Source organism: Bombina bombina, chromosome 2 (assembly GCF_027579735.1).
Source record: "Bombina bombina isolate aBomBom1 chromosome 2, aBomBom1.pri, whole genome shotgun sequence".
In the NCBI taxonomy this organism is placed as follows: domain Eukaryota; kingdom Metazoa; phylum Chordata; class Amphibia; order Anura; family Bombinatoridae; genus Bombina; species Bombina bombina.
The window spans coordinates 473,408,665-473,430,186 of record NC_069500.1 but is presented as its reverse complement, the minus strand read 5'-3'; the positions used below and the strand labels follow the sequence as shown (position 1 = coordinate 473,430,186).

Here is a 21,522-nt window from a genome sequence, read left to right as displayed (position 1 = left end):
GTGTAGAATGTTGATATTCCAGCTTTTCCAGGGCAGTTGAGAAAAAAAATAAGCTGTAAAAATTGGGAAATCAAATAATGAAAATACATTGCAAGTTTTTTTTTTTAAACAAATCGGATCAAATTACAAGTGGCGTGCAAATTAACGATTCCGCTTGAGCGTTAATTGCGCTAGAAGTAAGATTTTATGTTATGTCTAGGAATATCTATTTAGAAATACATATATCATATTCCACTGTGTGCAGAACATTGGAATGTGGAATATTTACAGTAAATACATAGTTTAAAACCTTTTTTAAAATATGAGTATTGCATAAATATGTTTTTACATGTGTTCATCCACTTAACTGCAAAGGTCTCCAATGCACTTATATACAGTATATATTTATATATCTATATATGTATACATATGTATTTATGTGTTTATATTTGAAATTATATGTCTGTAAACACATATATACACATATAAATACATATATATATATATATATATTTATATATATATATATATATATATTTTAGACATGTATATGTACGTATCTCTATGTTAAAGCCCTTTGCCTAATTATAAAAAGAGAGAGATGCACTCAGCTGAGACAGAACAAAAGCTAGAAAAACTTCCGTGCCTGTTCATTTTCAGTGCCACTCAGGGTGCATACTCTTTTAGCACACTATACCCCTTCACAGAGAAAAAATATCCTGTAGCATATCAGTCTGCCCAATGACAGTCCAGCACCTGCCCAATGACAGTCCAGCACCAAAATACCAGGCAATTCTTCTCTGAACAAGAGAAACAACAACCCGAGACGATCGTTTCGGCCTTCTGTGGGCCCCGTCAGTGAGGTGCAGTCGCATCTCTCTAAGGGCATGTGTGCAAGGAGTCCACGTCTGGTTTCCCCTTTTACTCTTAGGGAGACCCAAGAGCAGTTTGCATAAATATAAAAAGGGAGAGAGATGCACTCAGCTGAAACAGAACAAAAGCTACAAAAACTTCCGTGCCTGTTCATTTTCAGTGACACACATGCCCTTAGAGAGATGCGACTGCACCTCACTGACGAGGCCCACAGAAGGCCGAAACGATCATCTGGGGTTGTTGTTTCTCTTGTTCAGAGAAGAATTGCCTGGTATTTCGGTGCTGGACTGTCATTGGGCAGGATCAGACTGATATGCTACAGGATATTTTTTCTCTGTGAAGGGGCATAGTGTGCTAAAAGAGTATGCACCCTGAGTGGCACTGAAAATGAACAGGCACGGAAGTTTTTCTAGCTTTTGTTCTGTCTCAGCTGAGTGCATCTCTCTCTCTTTTTATATTAAAGCCCTTTGCCTGCCATTTTTTCTAACACCTGAGACCTCAGGTCTAATGGTCAAACACAAAAAGTGCTACAGGATTGGATATTGAGGGACACCGATTTCGACCAAACAAACAAAGACCATCCTTGCATTTTTACTCTTTTCTGTGTTAACTCTAAGGCCTTATTGCGTGAGATCTTATTAACATCCTCAATACTCCTTTTAATTAACTCTTTAGGATAGCCTCTATCCAAAAAACGTTGACCTTCCTCAATTAGTCTAGTACCTACTAATGCCTCATCCTTAACTATTCTTCTAACCCTCAATAGTTGACTCCTAGGTAAGGATTCTTTCAGAGAAGGGGGGTGTGCATTAGTATAATGCAACAAAGTCTTACGAAGTAAGTCTGTATATAATAACCCATTCTGTTTGTATACTCAAGTGTATAAAAAATGATACCCTCTTCACTCAATGTGAGTGTAAACTTAATATACCTAGAGTTAAGATTTAAGGTTTGTACAAACTTTTGCAAGGATCCAACATCACCCCACCATAGGCCAAAGATATCATCTATATAGCGCTACCAACTGCTTGAGATGATTCTTTGCTGCTATTACTTTCTGTTCCAGGATACCTTTTTATATTCAGCGGCAAAGGACAGCAATGGGGTCCAAAGTTGTACCCACCTATGCCAACATATTTATGAACTGGTATGAAGAGCATTTGGTGTTTGAAAATGAACTGTTTCATCTATATAAATTTTTTTAGACACTAGAGTATACAAACAGAATGGGTTATTATATACAGACTTATTTCATAAGGAATCAGATCGCAACACTTTGTTTCATTATACTAGTGCACCCCCCCCCTTCTCTGAAAGAATCCTTACCTAGGAGTCAACTATTGAGGGTTAGAAGAATAGTTAAGGATGAGGCATTAGTAGGTACAAGACTTATTGAGGAAGGTCAACATTTTTTTGGATAGAGGTTATCCTACAGAGTTAATTAAAAGGAGTATTGAGGATGTTAATAAGATCTCACACAATAAGGCCTTAGAGTTAACACAGAAAAAGAGTAAAAAATGCAAGGATGGTCTTTGTCTCTGAATTTAGCACATTAAGTCCCAAAATACAGCAGATAATTAGACGCCACTAGCATATAATTAAGGAGTGTAATCCTGGGGTAGAGAGTTTTACAGATTATCCTATGCCGGCTTATACACACCCGCCAAGCTTGAGAGATGTACTTGTGAGGACGGATGTAGGCAGTCTATGGAAAAATACCATGGGATACTTATGTACACAAAAGAGCTCAAGTTGTAGCAGCCTAATTAAAGGGGACAGTTTTTACCATCCTACAACTGGTAAAATATTTGGAATAAGTGGGTATTTCATCTGTAATGCTACATTTGTTGTGTACCTTATCAAGTGCCCATGTGGCATGATTTATATCGGAGAAACGACACAGAGGGTAAGAGATAGGATGGTGCAACACAAATCTAGCATCAGGAGGAAAGACAAAGAGGCCCCAGTGGCCTGCCACTTTTTGGAGGCAGGCCATTCTATTTCTCAGTTAAGATTCTAAATAATAGATTGGGTCCCTATGCCAAGAAGAGGTGGCAATAGGGAACTGTTATTTAAAAGACAGGAATTGTTTTGGATTTATACATTAGATGCACTAACCCCAAAAGGTATGAGTAGAGATTTTAATTTAAATCTATTTATGTAATAGATTTTCTAATAGCTGCTTTTTATTTGTATTTACTTGTGTATACTGAAATTGTGTTATTTTTCCTGCAGGGGAAGTTTATCTTCCTTAGAATGTTCTGCAGGAAAGTTAGAGAGGGGAGGGTCTAGGTGATATAGTACACATTTGTAATTGACATGACTAAGGGTATGTAACCGGAAATGTAGTCTGCTTTTTTTTGTACCTGCTCCTGAATTGATGGAATAAAGAGATTATCTACAGTATTTAGTGGTGTTGCTTATCTTTTGGACTTTTCATTGATGTTCCAGGTTTGCAGTGACCTGTTGGAGTACACACCCATTAACCACTTTGGTTCTGGATTGAGTTTTGCATTTTACACTTTGTACTTAAACCATTGTGTTTAAAAACTTCTAAACCTCAATAAAAAGGGAACTTGGTTCTAATGATTCTGCTATACAAGAGGGAGGTGTTTGACTAAATTAGCATATATAAATCAACTCCAGTCTCCGGTCTTCACATCCTTCCGGTGTCGCACCTTAGGGGTAACAATGCTGACTCTTCTGATCCAATGGCCAGCCACAAAAACACTCCTCACTTCAGCAAAACTTCATAAATATGCAAAAAATAGCACAAGGAGAAGACTTTATCAGCATTACCTTTTAGAGGGTCTGCTACAAGATATATACAATTAGTAAGCCTTAAAGGGATTATCTATCTTTTTAAACAATAGACTGGAGTAGACTGTACCTTTAACAAAGTAAGGGAACCCCTTGGCCTAAGTGTTCTTAGTGCTTTGGGAATCTTTGCCTCCTCCTAATTAGGTTAACCTAATTTTGTTGTTTTTTTAATCCAGGAAGCACACTGTTTATTATGGAGGCTTCCATGGAAGTCACAGAGTTATTGTCTGGCTGTGGGATATCTTGGCCAATGATTTCACTTCAGATGAAAAAGCCATGTTTTTAAAGGTGAGTGCATGTAATCTACAAAAGGCAATTGCATGGTTGCATATGAGAGCAGTAGCTTTTATGGATGTGTACTGAACGGTTTTGTGCATTTTTTACAGTACAAGAAGAAGATTTTATGGTGTAAAGTTTATTCTATTATTATGTCTTTCAGTTTATTACCAGCTGCTCCCGACCTCCTCTCTTAGGATTTGCCTACCTCAAACCTCCCTTCTCTATCCGTTGTGTGGAAGTGTCAGATGATCAGGTAGGACTAGAATTTAAAAATGTAATTGATATAATAACAAAACAGCATAAAAGTCTGTTCTTCAAATGATCTGTAAGATTTTTCTTCTGAGTAGGACCTTTTCCATCTAAAGGGGAGGAGAGTCCACGGCTTCATTCATTACTATTGGTAATTAAGATCCTGGCCACCAGGAGGAGGCAAAGACACCCCAGCCAAAGGCTTAAATACCTCCCCCACTTCCCTCATCCCCCAGTCATTCTTTGCCTTTCGTCACAGGAGGATGGCAGAGGAGTGCCGGAGTTTCGGAGTAGTCTCTTATGGAGGGTAGTACTCTTTGGAGTGGGACTGGAGTTTTAAGTAGTCCTGTCAGCCTCTCAGTGAGAGCCTTGATGAAAGTTAGAGTCCGGAGATGCAGGGAGAGTCTTTCTGCGAAACCATCCCGACTCATATTAACAGCTCCATAAACAATCAGCGTTGACGTGTTTCGCTGCCTGTTTTCTTCACTCAAGTTCATGTCAGGAGCGACGCTACTGACCTGTCACACTTGAAGGGCGGTGTTCCTGTTCCACAGTGTAGATTCTGGTAAGATCGTTTAATTTTTTATTAATAATGATAACATAGAAGACCGAGTCACAGTGTGGCGCCTTTTTATCTTTACAGAATCACGGGTTAATATTCCTGGAAGGGGGATTATTGAACTGGGGGGGTTTATACATGATATTGTTTATTGTGTTGCTGCGTTATGTGCTAGATGAGGCTCTGGCAATGTGTGAAACTTTCAGGTTACTTGCGGTAACTTGCACAGCCATTTTTCGGTGCGTTTTTCCCTAAGTGCAGGGGCGGTCCTGCCATGCATTCCATGTGACTGGGTGTGGCTATCTATCCTTCCTGTTGATCTGTGGCGCAGGAGACGTAAAGCGGTTTCTGTAGTCTGGGTCCTAGGAGGTGGTGAGTGCCCCGGCCATTGGTGGTATAAAGGTGCCTTTTTAATAAATAAAGTTAATCTAACGAAGCACGCAAGCGATGGAGGACTCTGATGTGTTAGAAGGCTCTCATTCGTTAATAAAGTCTCATTCCTGTCTTTATTGTGAGGAGGTTCTGGTAGATCAGCCTGCTCCACTATGTTCCACATGCCTTGATAAAGTTACAACATCTAAATGTAAACGGATGTCTAGTACTACTGAGCCATCCACCTCTGAGGGTTCTTAATCCTGGGAGGTGCGTTCCCTTCATTCATCTCCGATTGCACATGCAGCACCCCGGGGTCCAACCGTTACTCCTTTGGGAGAGATTTGTTGGCCGTCAGACTTTGCGCACCAACTGGAATCGGTGGTTTCAAAAGTGATCCATGCCTTACCACGTTCTGCTAAGCGCAAGCGTAGGGTTTATCTTAGCCGCCCGGCCCAGGGTTTGTCCTCGCCGATGGGAGATCCAGAGGCTCTATATGATGACGAGGCCTACTCCGACTCTTCGGAGGAGGCCCCTTCTGGGTCGGAGTCCGTGTCATCTAAACCTCCGGCGGCGGAGGAGCCTGGTTATAGGTTTAGGATGGAGAATGTGCGCTTTCTGCTACGGCAGGTGCTTTCTACTCTGGAGGTTCCGGAACCTAAGATACCGTAGGAACCTGCGCTTGACAAGGTATATGAAGAAAAGGGTAGTACCTCAGTCTTTCCTGGTTCCCGTTAAGATGGCTAATATTAAGAACGAATGGGAGTGATTAGGTTCTTTCTTTTCCCCTTCTTCTACCTTTAAAAAACTGTTCCCCGTTCCGGACTCCCAGTTTGAGCTGTGGGGGACCATCCCTAAGGTGAATGGGGCTATCTCTACGCTTGCGAAGCGGACGACTATTCCCCTCGAGGATAGTTTGTCATTTAAAGAGCCAATGGATAAAAAGCTGGAAAATATGTTGAGAAAGATGTTTCAGCACACAAGGTTTGTTTTCTCCAACATAGGTGTGTCCGGTCCACGGCGTCATCCTTACTTGTGGGATATTCTCTTCCCCAACAGGAAATGGCAAAGAGTCCCAGCAAAGCTGGTCACATGATCCCTCCTAGGCTCCGCCCACCCCAGTCATTCTCTTTGCCGTTGCACAGGCAACATCTCCACGGAGATGGTTAAGAGTTTTTTGGTGTTTAAATGTAGTTTTTATTCTTCAATCAAGTGTTTGTTATTTTAAAATAGTGCTGGTATGTACTATTTACTCTGAACCAGAAAAAGATGAAGATTTCTGTTTGTAAGAGGAAGATGATTTTAGCAGAAGTTACTAAATCGATTGCTGTTTCCACACAGGACTGTTGAGATGAAGTAACTTCAGTTGGGGGAAACAGTTGGCAGACTTTTCTGCTTAAGGTATGACTGGCCATATTTCTAACAAGACTATGTAATGCTGGAAGGCTGTCATTTCCCCTTATGGGGACCGGTAAGCCATTTTCTTAGTTAAATAAAAGAATAAAGGGCTTCATAAGGGCTTAAAAAACTGGTAGACATTTTTCTGGGCTAAAACGATTGCTTTGTTAGGCATATTTTGCAGATTCTAACTATTAATGGTTATTATAATCTTGGGGATTGTTTAGAAAAACGGCAGGCACTGTGTTGGACACCTTTTTCAGATGGGGGCCTTTTCTAGTTATAGACAGAGCCTCATTTTCGCGCCACTAATGCGCAGTTGTTTTTGGAGAGCAAGGCATGCAGATGCATGTGTGAGGAGCTAAGAATCACTGAAAAAGCTTATAGAAGGCATCATTTGGTATCGTATTCCCCTCTGGGCTTGGTTGGGTCTCAGCAAAGCATATAGCTGGGACTGTATAGGGGTTAAATGTAAAAACGGCTCCGGTTCCGTTAATTTAAGGGTTAAAGCTCTGAAAATTGGTGTGCAATACTTTTAAGGCTTTAAGACACTGTGGTGAATTTTGAACAATTCCTTCATACTTTTTCACATATTCAGTAATAAAGTGTTTTCAGTTTGAAATTTAAAGTGACAGTAACGGTTTTATTTTAAAACGTTTTTTTTGTGCTTTGTTGACAAGTTTAAGCCTGTTTAACATGTCTGTACCATCAGATAAGCTATGTTCTATATGTATGAAAGCCAAGGTGTCTCCCCCATTTAAATTTATGTGATAATTGTGCCATAGTGTCCAAACAAAGTAGGGACAGCAATGCCACAGATAATGATATTGCCCAAGATGATTCCTCAAATGAGGGGAGTAAACATGATACTACATCATCCCCTTCTGTGTCTACACAGTTTTGCCCACACAAGAGGCCCCTAGTACATCTAGTGCGCCAATTCTTATTACCATGCAACAATTAACGGCTGTAATGGATAACTCTATAGCAAACATTTTATCCAAAATGCCTACTTATCAGAGGAAGCGCGATTGCTCTGTTTTAAACACTGAAGAGCAAGAGGCCGCTGATGATAACTGTTCTGACATACCCTCACACCAATCTGAAGGGGCCATGAGGGAGGTTTTGTCTGAGGGAGAAATTTCAGATTCAGGAAAATTTCTCAACAAGCTGAACCTGATGTTGTGACATTTAAAATTTAAATTTAGAACATCTCCGCGCACTGCTTAAGGAGGTATTATCTACTCTGGATGATTGTGACAATTTGGTCATTCCAGAGAAATTATGTAAGATGGACAAGTTCCTAGAGGTTCCGGTGCCCCCCGACGCTTTTCCTATACCCAAGCGGGTGGCGGACATAGTAAATAAAGAGTGGGAAAGGCCCGGCATACCTTTTGTTCCCCCCCCTATATTTAAGAAATTATTTCCTATAGTCGACCCCAGAAAGGACTTATGGCAGACAGTCCCCAAGGTCGAGGGGGCGGTTTCTACTCTAAACAAACGCACTACTATTCCTATCGAAGATAGTTGTGCTTTCAAAGATCCTATGGATAAAAAATTAGAGGGTTTGCTTAAAAAGATTTTTGTTCAGCAAGGTTACCTTCTACAACCAATTTCATGCATTGTTCCTGTCACTACGGCAGCGTGTTTCTGGTTCGAGGAACTAGAAAAGTCGCTCAATAAAGAATCTTCGTATGAGGAGGTTATGGACAGAGTTCAAGCACTTAAATTGGCTAACTCTTTTATTTTAGATGCCGCTTTGCAATTAGCTAGATTAGCGGCGAAAAATTCAGGGTTTGCTATCGTGGCGCGCAGAGCGCTTTGGCTAAAGTCTTGGTCAGCGGATGTGTCTTCCAAAACAAAATTGCTTAACATCCCTTTCAAGGGTAAAACATTATTTGGACCTGATTTGAAAGAGATTATTTCAGATATCACTGGGGGAAAGGGCCACGCCCTCCCACAGGATAGGTCTTTTAAGGCTAAAAATAAGCCTAATTTTCGTCCCTTTCGCAGAAACGGACCAGCCTCTAATTCTACATCCTCTAAGCAAGAGGGTAATACTTCACAACCCAAACCAGCCTGGAGACCAATGCAAGGCTGGAACAAGGGTAAGCAGGCCAAGAAGCCTACCACTGCTACCAAAACAGCATGAAGGGATGGCCCCCGATCCGGGACCGGATCTGGTGGGGGGCAGACTTTCTCTCTTTGCTCAGGCTTGGGCAAGAGATGTTCAGGATCCTTGGGCGCTAGAAATAGTTTCTCAAGGTTATCTCCTGGAATTCAAGGAACTACCCCAAGGGGAAGGTTCCACAGGTCTCAATTATCTTCAAACCAAATAAAAAGACAGGCATTCTTACATTGTGTAGAAGACCTGTTAAAGATGGGAGTGATTCATCCAGTTCCAATAAGAGAACAAGGGATGGGTTTTTATTCCAACCTGTTCATAGTTCCCAAAAAAGAGGGAACATTCAGACCAATTTTGGATCTCAAGATCCTAAACAAATTTCTCAAGGTTCCATCGTTCAAAATGGAAACTATTCGAACGATCCTACCTACTATCCAGGAAAATCAATTTATGACTACCGTAGATTTAAAGGATGCGTACCTACATATTCCTATCCACAAGGAACATCATCAGTTCCTAAGGTTCGTTTTTCTGGACAAGCATTACCAGTTTGTGGCACTTCCATTCGGATTAGCCACTGCTCCAAGGATTTTCACAAAGGTACTAGGGTCCCTTCTAGCGGTTCTAAGACCAAGGGGCATTGCAGTAGTACCTTACTTGGACGACATCCTGATTCAAGCGTCGTCTCTGTCAAAAGCAAAGGCTCATACGGACATCGTCCTAGCCTTTCTCAGATCTCACGGATGGAAGGTGAACAAAGAAAAAAGTTCTCTGTCCCCGGTCAACAAGAGTTCCCTTCTTGGGAACAATAATAGATTCCTTAGAAATGAGGATTTTTCTGACAGAGGTCAGAAAATCAAAGATTCTAAGCTTTTGTCAAGTACTTCATTCTGTTCTTCGTCCTTCCATAGCGCAGTGCATGGAAGTAATAGGATTGATGGTTGCAGCAATGGACATAGTTCCTTTTGCACGAATTCATCTAAGACCATTACAACTGTGCATGCTCAGACAGTGGAATGGGGATTATACAGACTTGTCTCCGACGATTCAAGTAGATCAAAAGACCAGAGATTCACTCCGTTGGTGGCTGACCCTGGACAATCTGTCACAGGGAATGAGCTTCCGCAGACCAGAGTGGGTCATTGTCACGACCGACGCCAGCCTGGTGGGCTGGGGTGCGGTCTGGGAACCCCTGAAAGCTCAGGGTCTATGGTCTCGGGAAGAATCTCTTCTCCCGATAAACATTCTGGAACTGAGAGCGATATTCAATGCTCTCAAAGCTTGGCCTCAACTAGCAAAGGCCAAATTCATAAGGTTTCAATCAGACAACATGACGACTGTTGCATATATCAATCATCAGGGGGGGAACAAGGAGTTCCTTGGCGATGGAAGAAGTGACCAAAATAATTCAATGGGCGGAGGATCACTCCTGCCACTTGTCTGCAATCCACATCCCAGGAGTGGAAAATTGGGAAGCGGATTTTCTGAGTCGTCAGACATTTCATCCGGGGGAGTGGGAACTCCATCCGGAAATCTTTGCCCAAATAACTCAATTATGGGGCATTCCAGACATGGATCTGATGGCGTCTCGTCAGAACTTCAAGGTTCCTTGCTACAGGTCCAGATCCAGGGATCCCAAGGGGACTCTAGTAGATGCACTAGTAGCACCTTGGACCTTCAACCTAGCTTATGTATTCCCACCGTTTCCTCTCATTCCTAGGCTGGTAGCCAGGATCAATCAGGAGAGGGCTTCGGTGATCTTGATAGCTCCTGCGTGGCCACGCAGGACTTGGTATGCAGACCTGGTGAATATGTCATCGGCTCCACCATGGAAGCTACCTTTGAGACAGGACCTTCTTGTTCAAGGTCCATTCGAACATCCGAATCTGGTTTCCCTCCAACTGACGGCTTGGAGATTGAACACTTGATTTTATCAAAGCGTGGGTTTTCAGATTCCGTAATAGATACTCTGATTCAGGCTAGAAAGCCTGTAACTAGAAAAATTTACCATAAAATATGGAAAAAATATATCTGTTGGTGTGAATCTAAAGGATTCCCATGGAACAAGATAAAAATTCCTAAGATTCTATCCTTTCTACAAGAAGGTTTGGAGAAAGGATTATCTGCAAGTTCTCTGAAGGGACAGATCTCTGCTTTATCTGTTTTACTTCACAAAAGGCTGGCAGCTGTGCCAGATGTTCAAGCATTTGTTCAGGCTCTGGTTAGAATCAAGCCTGTTTACAGACCTTTGACTCCTCCCTGGAGTCTAAATCTAGTTCTTTCAGTTCTTCAAGGGGTTCCGTTTGAACCCTTACATTCCGTTGATATTAAGTTATTATCTTGAAAGTTTTGTTTTTGGTTGCAATTTCTTCTGCTAGAAGAGTTTCAGAGTTATCTGCTCTGCAGTGTTCTCCGCCCTATCTGGTGTTCCATGCAGATAAGGTGGTTTTGCGTACTAAGCCTGGTTTTCTTCCGAAAGTTGTTTCCAACAAAAATATTAACCAGGAGATAGTTGTACCTTCTTTGTGTCCGAATCCAGTTTCAAAGAAGGAACGTTTGTTACACAATTTGGACGTAGTCCGTGCTCTAAAATTCTATTTAGAGGCTACTAAAGATTTCAGACAAACATCTTCCTTGTTTGTTGTTTATTCTGGTAAAAGGAGAGGTCAAAGAGCGACTTCTACCTCTCTTTCCTTTTGGCTTAAAAGCATTATCCGATTGGCTTATGAGACTGCCGGACGGCAGCCTCCTGAAAGAATCACAGCTCACTCCACTAGGGCTGTGGCTTCCACATGGGCCTTCAAGAACGAGGCTTCTGTTGACCAGATATGTAAGGCAGCGACTTGGTCTTCACTGCACACTTTTGCCAAATTTTACAAATTTGATACTTTTGCTTCTTCGGAGGCTATTTTTGGGAGAAAGGTTTTGCAAGCTGTGGTGCCTTCCGTTTAGGTGACCTGATTTGCTCCCTCCCTTCATCCGTGTCCTAAAGCTTTGGTATTGGTTCCCACAAGTAAGGATGACGCCGTGGACCGGACACACCTATGTTGGAGAAAACAGAATTTATGCTTACCTGATAAATTACTTTCTCCAACGGTGTGTCCGGTCCACGGCCCGCCCTGGTTTTTTTAATCAGGTCTGATGAATTATTTTCTCTAACTACAGTCACCACGGTATCATATGATTTCTCCTATATATATTTCCTCCTGTCCGTCGGTCGAATGACTGGGGTGGGCGGAGCCTAGGAGGGATCATGTGACCAGCTTTGCTGGGACTCTTTGCCATTTCCTGTTGGGGAAGAGAATATCCCACAAGTAAGGATGACGTCGTGGACCGGACACACCGTTGGAGAAAGTAATTTATCAGGTAAGCATAAATTCTGTTTTTCAGCCAGCAGCGGTGGTCGTTGGAGCTGCAACATATTGGTGTGAATCCCTGTGTGAAATGGTCGAGGGGGAAACATCCATCGACGAGATACAGGAGAAGATTAAGGCGCTGAAGATAGCCAATTCTTTCATCCGTGATGCCAATATGCAAATTATTCGCCTGAATGCTAAGGTGTCAGGCTTTTCTGTTTTAGCGAGCAGGGCTCTGTGGCTAAAATCTTGTTCTGCGGACATGACCTCTAAGGCGAGGCTGTTGGTCCAGGATTGGATTCTGTCAGTATATTGCCGGGTTATAATACAATATATTTAATAATTATCCTTTAAACTGAACCCCAATAATATACATATACCAAACCATAAAATTAATATAAAATTCCTAAGTTCTTTTTATTAGTTGATATTTATAGACACACTGAAATATATTTGTAAGAACCAGAATATGAGTCAAACTATATAGTGTTTAAACTGTTGCAATACTCTTTACAAAGCAAACCAAATTGTAACTTATAACTAGCCTTATTCACAATAGAATTTCATTCAATTAACACAATGAGATTCCAAGATATTAACTTCTAACATTCAAGCAATACAATCCGCTATGTAGCGACAATTGATTCTACATTTAAAACATCAAATGGTATCTATTATTTGTGCCAACAACCAAACTTCTATACCATTTTATTTAAGCTAAAATAAATTCTTAGTTACTTACAATTAAGACCAATTTTAAAATATATATATCTATTTTTTTAGCACTAAGGATTTGTTTTTTAAAATACACAGGCTATGAAATACAATGTTAAAATACAATTGTTCCTTTAAGTCTGCTACCTACAGCAACAATGGATGTTTGTTTAAATATTTAGCATACAAAAGGCAAGCTTAAAACTATTCAGGACTATGAATATAATTCTAAAATATAAATATGCTCTTTAAATCTATCACTTGTAATTTAACTGCAGCGACTATGCATATATTTTGTTTTAGACATTTACCTGTAATTAGCAACCTTTTATACTTTACCAAAATAAACAAATCGATATCCAATGTCCAATATTTCTCACAGGTCCAATTTCACCTCAGAATACCAAAATTGGAGTATGTTGCATGTGGAGAATAAAAAGTAGCTATTTGCTTATAATAACTGCAGCAGTTATCCGTCCAGAGTTTCAGCAAACAGTTCACCAGCCAAAGTTTAGCAAAAGTTAGCCCAGTTTTTGCAGCAAAAGTTCTACCCTTTCTCTCTCTATGCTTGGGGTTAAATCATCTGATATCACCCCACCCCTTTTTTGTTAAGTACCTTCATTTGTGGAATTGGAAACGCACAACAGAAGCTTGTCTCGGATTGGCCCTTCTAGCTTTTCCCTTCTCATTGGATACCTGGGAGGTCTTATCGGATTGGCCCTGGGAAATTTCATTTTTTTAACAGCCAAAGGCTTTTTGGCTGTAATACTGGATTTTGGCCATCGGGGGGCAGCATGACAAACAAACAGCAATACAGTCCTAACATTCATTTTATACTGCTAACAGAAGATTACAGACTTTATATTTTTAAAATGTATACTATAATTTGGTATTAATAAACTGTGTTTAATATTCATAGCATCATATAGTGCTATTTCCTCTGATCACTTCAATATCAGACATAAGCATATTTTAATAACTATATCTATACAATTTTACACTGCTAACCATTATCTCAAAATCCATCTAAAATAAAATTCAGCATCCTGGTATTTTATTGTATCTCAATAGGAATGCAATGTATTTCATATTTCTAATGTATATTTGAATGCATGACAATACCAAATGTAGATCTGAAATAAAATAACAGTGTTATCAATTTTTATGTTAAAATAGAAAATATCCACATGTCTGTTTTTATGATTAAGGACATCTTGTTTTTCCTGTAACACAAAGGGGAAAATTGTCAAATATGTATACATCTATTTGTGGCATTTGTCTAAAATATTACTATTAGTCATTGCTTTTCATATTTCTAATTATCCATTCCTATGCTTAAAAATACAGAGGCTAAGACATTTTATGCTTTTTATCTGAATATATATTTGAGTATTCCCTTATATGAGGCTTATATAGATAATTTCTTTTGCAGAGTTTATATTTTTTTTTTTATTATTCTCTTTATGTTACACAGAGATTTCAAATGCCAATTTGTCTGAGATTTGCACATGGGAGACTCCGCAGGGGATAATTTAAACATAGGTGACACATAATTTCTTCAGCCAAGTTTCAAAAGAAATCCAGCATTTTTCTGACATTGCCTGTATCACTGCATGGGGTTATCTATCTGATAATCCTGTTCTTTAGATGTTTGCAACTCCAAATATTCTCACAGACGGAGCAGCTCCTCATCTTGGGCAGGAAATCCATATATGGGCATGTACTTTTGAGGCTCCATCATGCTAATTTTACTTTGAAATGGTTCACTGATATTATCTATACAACAGTTTAAGCTTTTGTTCTTTTCTTTGAAATGACTTAAATGTTATCTTTAATTAGGATAAACGTGTCTCACCCAGCCAAAACCATTTGGCAAAGGGGGCTGTCATTTACAGTGAATAGAACTGTTGCAAATAGCCTCATATATAATTAATCCTGTGGTCCCAGCAACCATATATATGAAAATGATATACATATATATATATATATATATATATATTTATATATATATTTTTATATATATATATATATATATAGATAGATATAATTTTCATTTATAATATTCATATACCCGGACAATTCGATTATCCACGGTTACGGGAGGCAAGGGTGCTTTCCTACCGCAGGATAAGAAGGCTAAGCCTAAAGGATCTACTTTTCGTCCCTTTCGTGCGGACAAGGCCCAGTGCCAGCAACCTGCCGCAAAAGCGGACCAGTCCAAGGGGGTTATCGTACCAGTACCCCTAGCAGAAAGGGGTCTAGGGTACTATTCCAACCTTTTTGTGGCTCCAAAGAAGGAGGGCACTTTCCACCCGATTCTGGACCTAAAGTGTTTAAACAAGTTTCTGAGTGTTCCATCGTTCAAAATGGAAACAATCAGATCTGTTCTGTCCCTAGTTCAAAAGGGACAGTTCATGACGACTATAGACTTGAAGGACGCTTACCTTCATGTGCCAATCCACAGGGACCACTTCAGGTTCCTAAGATTTGCATTTCTGGACCAATAATTCCAGTTTGTTTCCCTTCCTTTTGGTCTGGCGACGGCCCAGAGAATCTTCACGAAGGTTCTGGGGGCGCTGCTTGCAGTGGCCAGATCCAGGGGCATTGCGGTGGCGCCTTACCTGGACGACATCATGGTTCAGGCACCGTCGCTCAGCCTCACAGAGGATCATTTGAGGGCTCTTCTTCTTCTGCTCCAATCTCACAGTTGGAACATCAACTCAGAAAAGAGTTCCCTGGTTCCCAGTAACAGGGTGGAGTTCCTGGGCAAGATAATAGACTCTATGTCCATGAAGATATTTCTCACGGATCAGCGGCGCAGGAAGCTTGCGTCCACCTGTCTTGCCATTCAGTCCTCCTCAAGCCCATTTGTGGCTCAATGTTTGGAGGTGATAGGTCCTCATGGTGTCAAGCATAGATGTCAGGTTCGCCAGGTTCCACCTCAGACCTCTTCAATTGTGCATGTTGAGACAGTGGGACGGTGATCATTCAGATCTATCACAGCTGATTTCCCTGGATGCTCGGACTCTGAACTCCCTCTCTTGGTGGATTCGTCCGGAGCAACTGTCCATGGGGACATCCTTCTTGAGACCTTCCTGGGAGATTGTGACCACGGACGCCAGTCTGTCAGGATGGGGAGCTATTTGGGGTGCCAGGATGGCACAAGGAAAGTGGTCCGAGGAAGAGTCTCTCCTTCCAATCAACATCCTAGAACTACGAGCAATCTACAATGCTCTGAAGGCTTGGCCTTCTCTGGGGTCGGTCAGTTTCATCAGATTACAGACTGACAACATTACCTTGGTGGCTTACATCAACCATCAGGGGGGTACGAAGAGCGCCCTCGCGACGAGAGAGGTGTCTCGGATTCTGGAGTGGGTGGAGTCCCAAGACTGCTCGCTCTCAGCGATTCACATTCCGGGTGTGGATAACTGGGAAGCGGACTTTCTCAGCAAACAGTCCTTCCATCCGGGGGAATGTTCTCTTTACCCAGATGTGTTTGCAGAGATTTGTCACAGATGGAGAACGCCGGAGATGAATCTCATTGCGTCCAGACGCAATTGCAAACTGCCTCGTTACTGATCGAGGTCCAGGGATCCCCAGCTAATGCTGATAGATGCCTTAGTGGTTCCTTGGGGATTCAGCCTAGCTTACATTTTTCCTCCATTACCACTTCTACCTCACATAGTGGCACGCATCAAACAGGAGTGTCGAAGTTACCCTGTCACAGGGATCTGCTGTTACAGGGCCCCTTTCAGCATCAAAATCTAGATTCTCTGAGGCTGACTGCGTAAAGATTGAACGCCTAGTCTTAGCCAAGAGAGGCTTTTCTGAAAGTGTGATTGATACTCTAATTCAGACAAGAAAGCCAGTCACTCATCACATCTACCATAAGGTGTGGAGGACTTACTTGTCCTGGTGTGAGAAGCATGGATATCCTTGGCATAAGGTGAAGGTATCCAGGATTCTGTCCTTTCTCCAAGAGGGTCTGGAGAAGGGTCTTGCCACTAGTTCCTTAAAGGGACAGATTTCGGCATCAGTGTTGTTGCATAGGAGACTCGCTGAGCTTCCAGACATTCAATCTTTTGTTCAGGCTCTGTCTACAATCAGGCCTGTCTTTAGACAGTTGGCTCTGCCTTGGAGCTTAAACTTAGTCCTTAAGGTTTTGCAGAGGGTTCCGTTTGAACCTATGCATTCCATAGACATTAAGATTCTGTCCTGAAAGGTTCTCTTCCTGTTGGCTATTGCATCGGCACGCAGAGTATCTAAACTAACTGCCTTGCAATCTAATCCTCCTTATCTGGTGTTTCATGCAGATAAGGCTGTACTTCGCACTGGGTTGGGGTTTCTTCCCAAGGTGGTGTCTAACCGTAACATTAATCAGGAAATAGTTGTTCCTTCTTTGTATCCGAACCATTCTTCTTCAAAGGAGAGGTTACTTCATAACCTGGATGTGGTTCGTGCCTTGAAGTTCTATCTTCAGGCTACAAAGAATTTCAAATAGTAAAAATTATATCTTACAGCGCTTAACTTATGTATATCCTTTTTAGCTCCTTGAAAATAAGTGCCTCTAGCTAACACTTAAAATAAATAAAATAGTCTTGATAAAGGCCCAATAGAGGGCCGAAACGCGTTGACATTTATGGAAAAAAGTTTAAAGCAAACTAAAGGAAGACTTTGGATAACTCTGAATTTCCCCTACGTTTTCTTCAGTTTCAAACCCCTCTTTGGAGGATTTCCAATTAGGAGGGATCACATTATCCAAATTTAATATTTGACTTATTTATTTGGAGTTCACGGACACTAATTATTTTTTGTTATGTTTTGATATTTCAATTTCTACTTTCCACTCTCTTTTTCATCAATATTTTATAATTTTTTTCTTTTTTTACATTGCACGTGATTTTATATTTTTAATATATTTTCTAATAAGTTTTATCATCAGGATTTCATCCTTTTTTCACTTTTCCACATTTTTTTATCACCCAAGGATATATATTGCTTCTTTTAGTCTTCTATTGGATTACAAAGACATTTCACGACAGACCTACTCATAGAGCTTACGTAAGACATTATTATGTCATCTGGACTTGTCACTATGTGTATTTGTTATTTTAATATGTCAGATGTTTAAACAGAACACTAATACTGTTAACTCTATATAAGCTTAACCTATCAGGTTTTACCTAACATATCTTGTGAATATCATACTTGAATTCATATCTTAAGTGAATTTTATCTCTCTTATTGTTTTTATTTGTATGTTACATGGATCCATGACATTACATTATATGTGGTATTTAATAAATGTATAGTATTTTAATGTAAGACATTTTCCTTTGCCTAGTGTTATATAGGCGCTCTTTGTTTTTTAGTTAATTCTACAAAGGATTTCAGAACGTCTACATCTCTTTTTGTGGTGTATTCTGGGAAGTGCAAGGGGCAAAGGGCCTTTACTACTTCTTTGTCTTTTTGGTTGAGGAGCTTAATTTGCTTGGCTTATGAGACAGCGGGACATAAGCCTCCTCAGAGGATCACAGCTAATTCAACTAGAGCTGTGGCTTCGTCTTGGGCCTTCAAGAATGAGGCCTCTATGGAGCAAATTTGTAAGGTGGCTACCTAGTCCTCCTTACACACTTTTACAAAGTTTTACAAATTTTACGTTTTTGCTTCTGTGGAAGCATTTTTTTTGGAGAAAGGTTTTGCAGGCTGTGGTGCCCTCAGATTAGGGTCCGCAATTTTACCCTCCCGGTTTCATTCAGTGTCCTGTAGAGCTTGAGTATATGTTCCCCTTTAGATGGAAAACATAAATTATGCTTACCTGATAATTTCATTTCCATCGGGGAGGAGAGTCCACGGCTCCTGCCCGTATCTCCGTTGGGCATCCCTAAATTTATTCATCTTCTGGCACCTTATTTACCCTGATATTTCTCCTACTGTTCCTGGTTCTCTCTACAGAATGACTGGGGGATGAGGGAAGTGGGGGAGGTATTTAAGCCTTTGGCTGTGGTGTCTTTGCCTTCTCCTAGTGGCCAGGTTCTTAATTCCCAATAGTAATAAATGAAGCCATGGACTCTCCTCCCCTCGATGGAAATTAAATTATCAGGTAAGCATAATTTATGTTATTATCAATTCCAATTTTTTTTTTTATACATTTTCAGATTTAGGGCTAGATTACTAGTAGAGAAATAATTTATTGCGTACACTCAAACTGGCAAATTACAAGTGGCTGGTTATTGCTTCTGCAAGCTTGCGGTAGCATTTAGCTCTCAGAATATTAACCTGAGATCAGATCTCTGGTTAATTTTCTAAAAGTGCCACAAATGCCCCCAAAATAAAGGGTCTTTTAGTTACTGCAGTAGGCAGTTTTTAGGGGTTAAAAGGTGTGGTGTCGGTGCCTTTATATTACAGTCTATGGGAATTGTGTGTTCCCTTTAAATATATATGTATATAAGCATATACATACTATATATATATATATATATATATATATATATATATATATATATATATATATATATATATATAAATAAATTAGGGGTTTAAAATTATTCAAAAATGCTGCTAGTCCTAGTTTACTAGTACACTATGAATTTTGGATTCACTATATGCTAATACACTTGAACACATTTTTTTGGGGGTCTAATAAAATCAGTCTTTATCCAGACTCCTAACTTATAAATGAAAATAGAAGTATATAGTTTTATTTATTATTTAGTGCATTTGTTTATTTTATCTTTCGCATTATACAGTTATAAAGAAAACATAATTAAAATTAAACACAAAAGAACCAATATAAGTTAACCTATACTGATAAGGCTTAAAACAGTACATTATCTAAAATATGCAATAAACATTCCTCTATTTGTGCTATTGACAAAATTTTAAACATATGATTCCAGGATGTGAGTAGGAGGACTCACAGAAAGTGTTAACTCAGTGCACTTTTCTATTAATGAGTTACCTTATTCTTTGCTGCTGTTAAAAAGGTGGTAGGAGTGGAAATCACTCTTCATGGCTCATAGCACACACACACACGAGGGGGCGTGACCTCATGCAAAACTTTCTGCCTTTCAGGAAGCTCACTCCCACCACTGTACAATGCAGGCTGGGAATTCGAGTCCAGAACTGCAGTGACACAATACTGAGTGGGAAATAGGGAAATACAAATTACAGAATGCTATATAACTGCCAGAATTCTGTTTCTTGCTCTAAAACGGAGATACATTCAGGGGAATTAAAATAAAATAAAATAAAATGGACATTCAGTTGTCTTTTTTTTTCCCCTGCAGTTTGTACTCCAGGTGGGGAGGAAAAGCAAGGGGGTGGGCAGATGCCCTCTCTTGTGGACATCCAAGTTTCTTTGTTTTTATGTAATTGGCTGCATCCTCACAGAGTAGCAATAATTTTAGCATAATTCATATGAAGTCTGTTACAAAGATCATTCCATGGGGTAGATTTATCATACCCCGGGCGGACATGACTCGCTATAGCGAATCATGTCCGCCCTGCATCGCTAAATGTCGACAGCATACGCTGTTGGCATTTAACATTGAACAATCAGTTTTGGTGAACTGCTTGTGCAATGCCGGCCCCTGCAGAGGCCGCTAGCAGGGGATGTCAATCAACCCGATCGTATTTTATTGGGCGGATTGATGTCCGCAGCCTCAGAGGCAGCGGACGAGTTAAGGAGCAGCGGTCTTAAGACCGCTGCTTCTTAATTCCTGTTTCTGGTGAGCCTGAAGGCTCGCACGGAAACAGGGGTATTTGGCCCCATTCGGGCCATAATAAATCGTCCCCCATTTGTGGTTACACTAGATTGCAATTGTGACATTCTTTGGCTCATTAATTTGAGGGAGAATGATAATGGGAAGTAAAGTAGAAACACTTTTTAAAACCTTAAAGTAGAAATTCTTTATTTATTTTAAACCCTTGATATTAAAAGTGTTGGTTCTTATCTTCAGATCTCTCTGCTGCCTTAATCACTGAAAATTCAGTAACATAAAGATACATTTTGTAACCATGTAGTGCTCTTCTACTGTATAGCAGATTAGTGGTGCTGTGTGTTTGTGCAGTGGTTATGAAATCTACGCCATCTAGTGTTCAAGTTCTGTATTTTATGAGAATAATACTGGCCAACATGCTTTCTAGTTACTGAGAGAAAGTGCATCCCATGTTACCTTCATGTTCTCACACTGCAATGTCAAATATTGTACAGCAAAGCACTACAAAAAGGGCAGGGTAATAGCAAAACTGACTGCCTACAACTGGTCAAGAGAGTATAAGTTGCAGCATATGGCAGTATGACGTGGATGTTCTGCTTTCCTTGAGGCTCTGGAGAAACAACTACAGTATGTCAACTTCACAAGTTACGTTAAAGTAAAAGTCAAAATGTATGATTCAGATTCATTCTCTTTAGTAATGTCTGAGGGCACAAATTGTGTTTCTTTTAAATGGATGAAAAATTAAACCAATGCCCTGGCCATGGTGCCAAAGGTTTGTTGAGTCATTCATAGACTTATTGATATTGCATATAAACATTTTTTCTTATAAAACAATCCCATGATACAATGCATATAATTTCATTAAAAAGGTTTCCAGGTATTTTCATATGGAAAACATTATGCAAGAAAGTCAGAGAACACAATTAAATGTACAACTGTGATGAACCCACAAACTCCAACTGTTCCCCCCCTAACCCAAACATCTCCCAAGTAGAGTCTCGGTGTGAACTAACGTCCTAAGGCCCAGACCAGACTTAGGGGCTCAATGATCACAAGCTCACAAACATGGAGATAAAT

General features: G+C 40.3%; 1 protein-coding gene across 1 annotated transcript in view; it reads left to right on the top strand.

Annotated features, from left to right (window-relative positions):
• Positions 1 to 21,522, top strand: part of UBE3B (ubiquitin protein ligase E3B) — a 160,928-nt gene that overhangs the window by 135,224 nt on the left and 4,182 nt on the right. The window contains exons 26-27 of the mRNA XM_053702112.1: positions 3,849 to 3,960; positions 4,112 to 4,204. Coding sequence (XP_053558087.1) covers positions 3,849 to 3,960; positions 4,112 to 4,204 — 205 coding nt within the window. The remainder of the gene's footprint in view (positions 1 to 3,848; positions 3,961 to 4,111; positions 4,205 to 21,522) is intronic.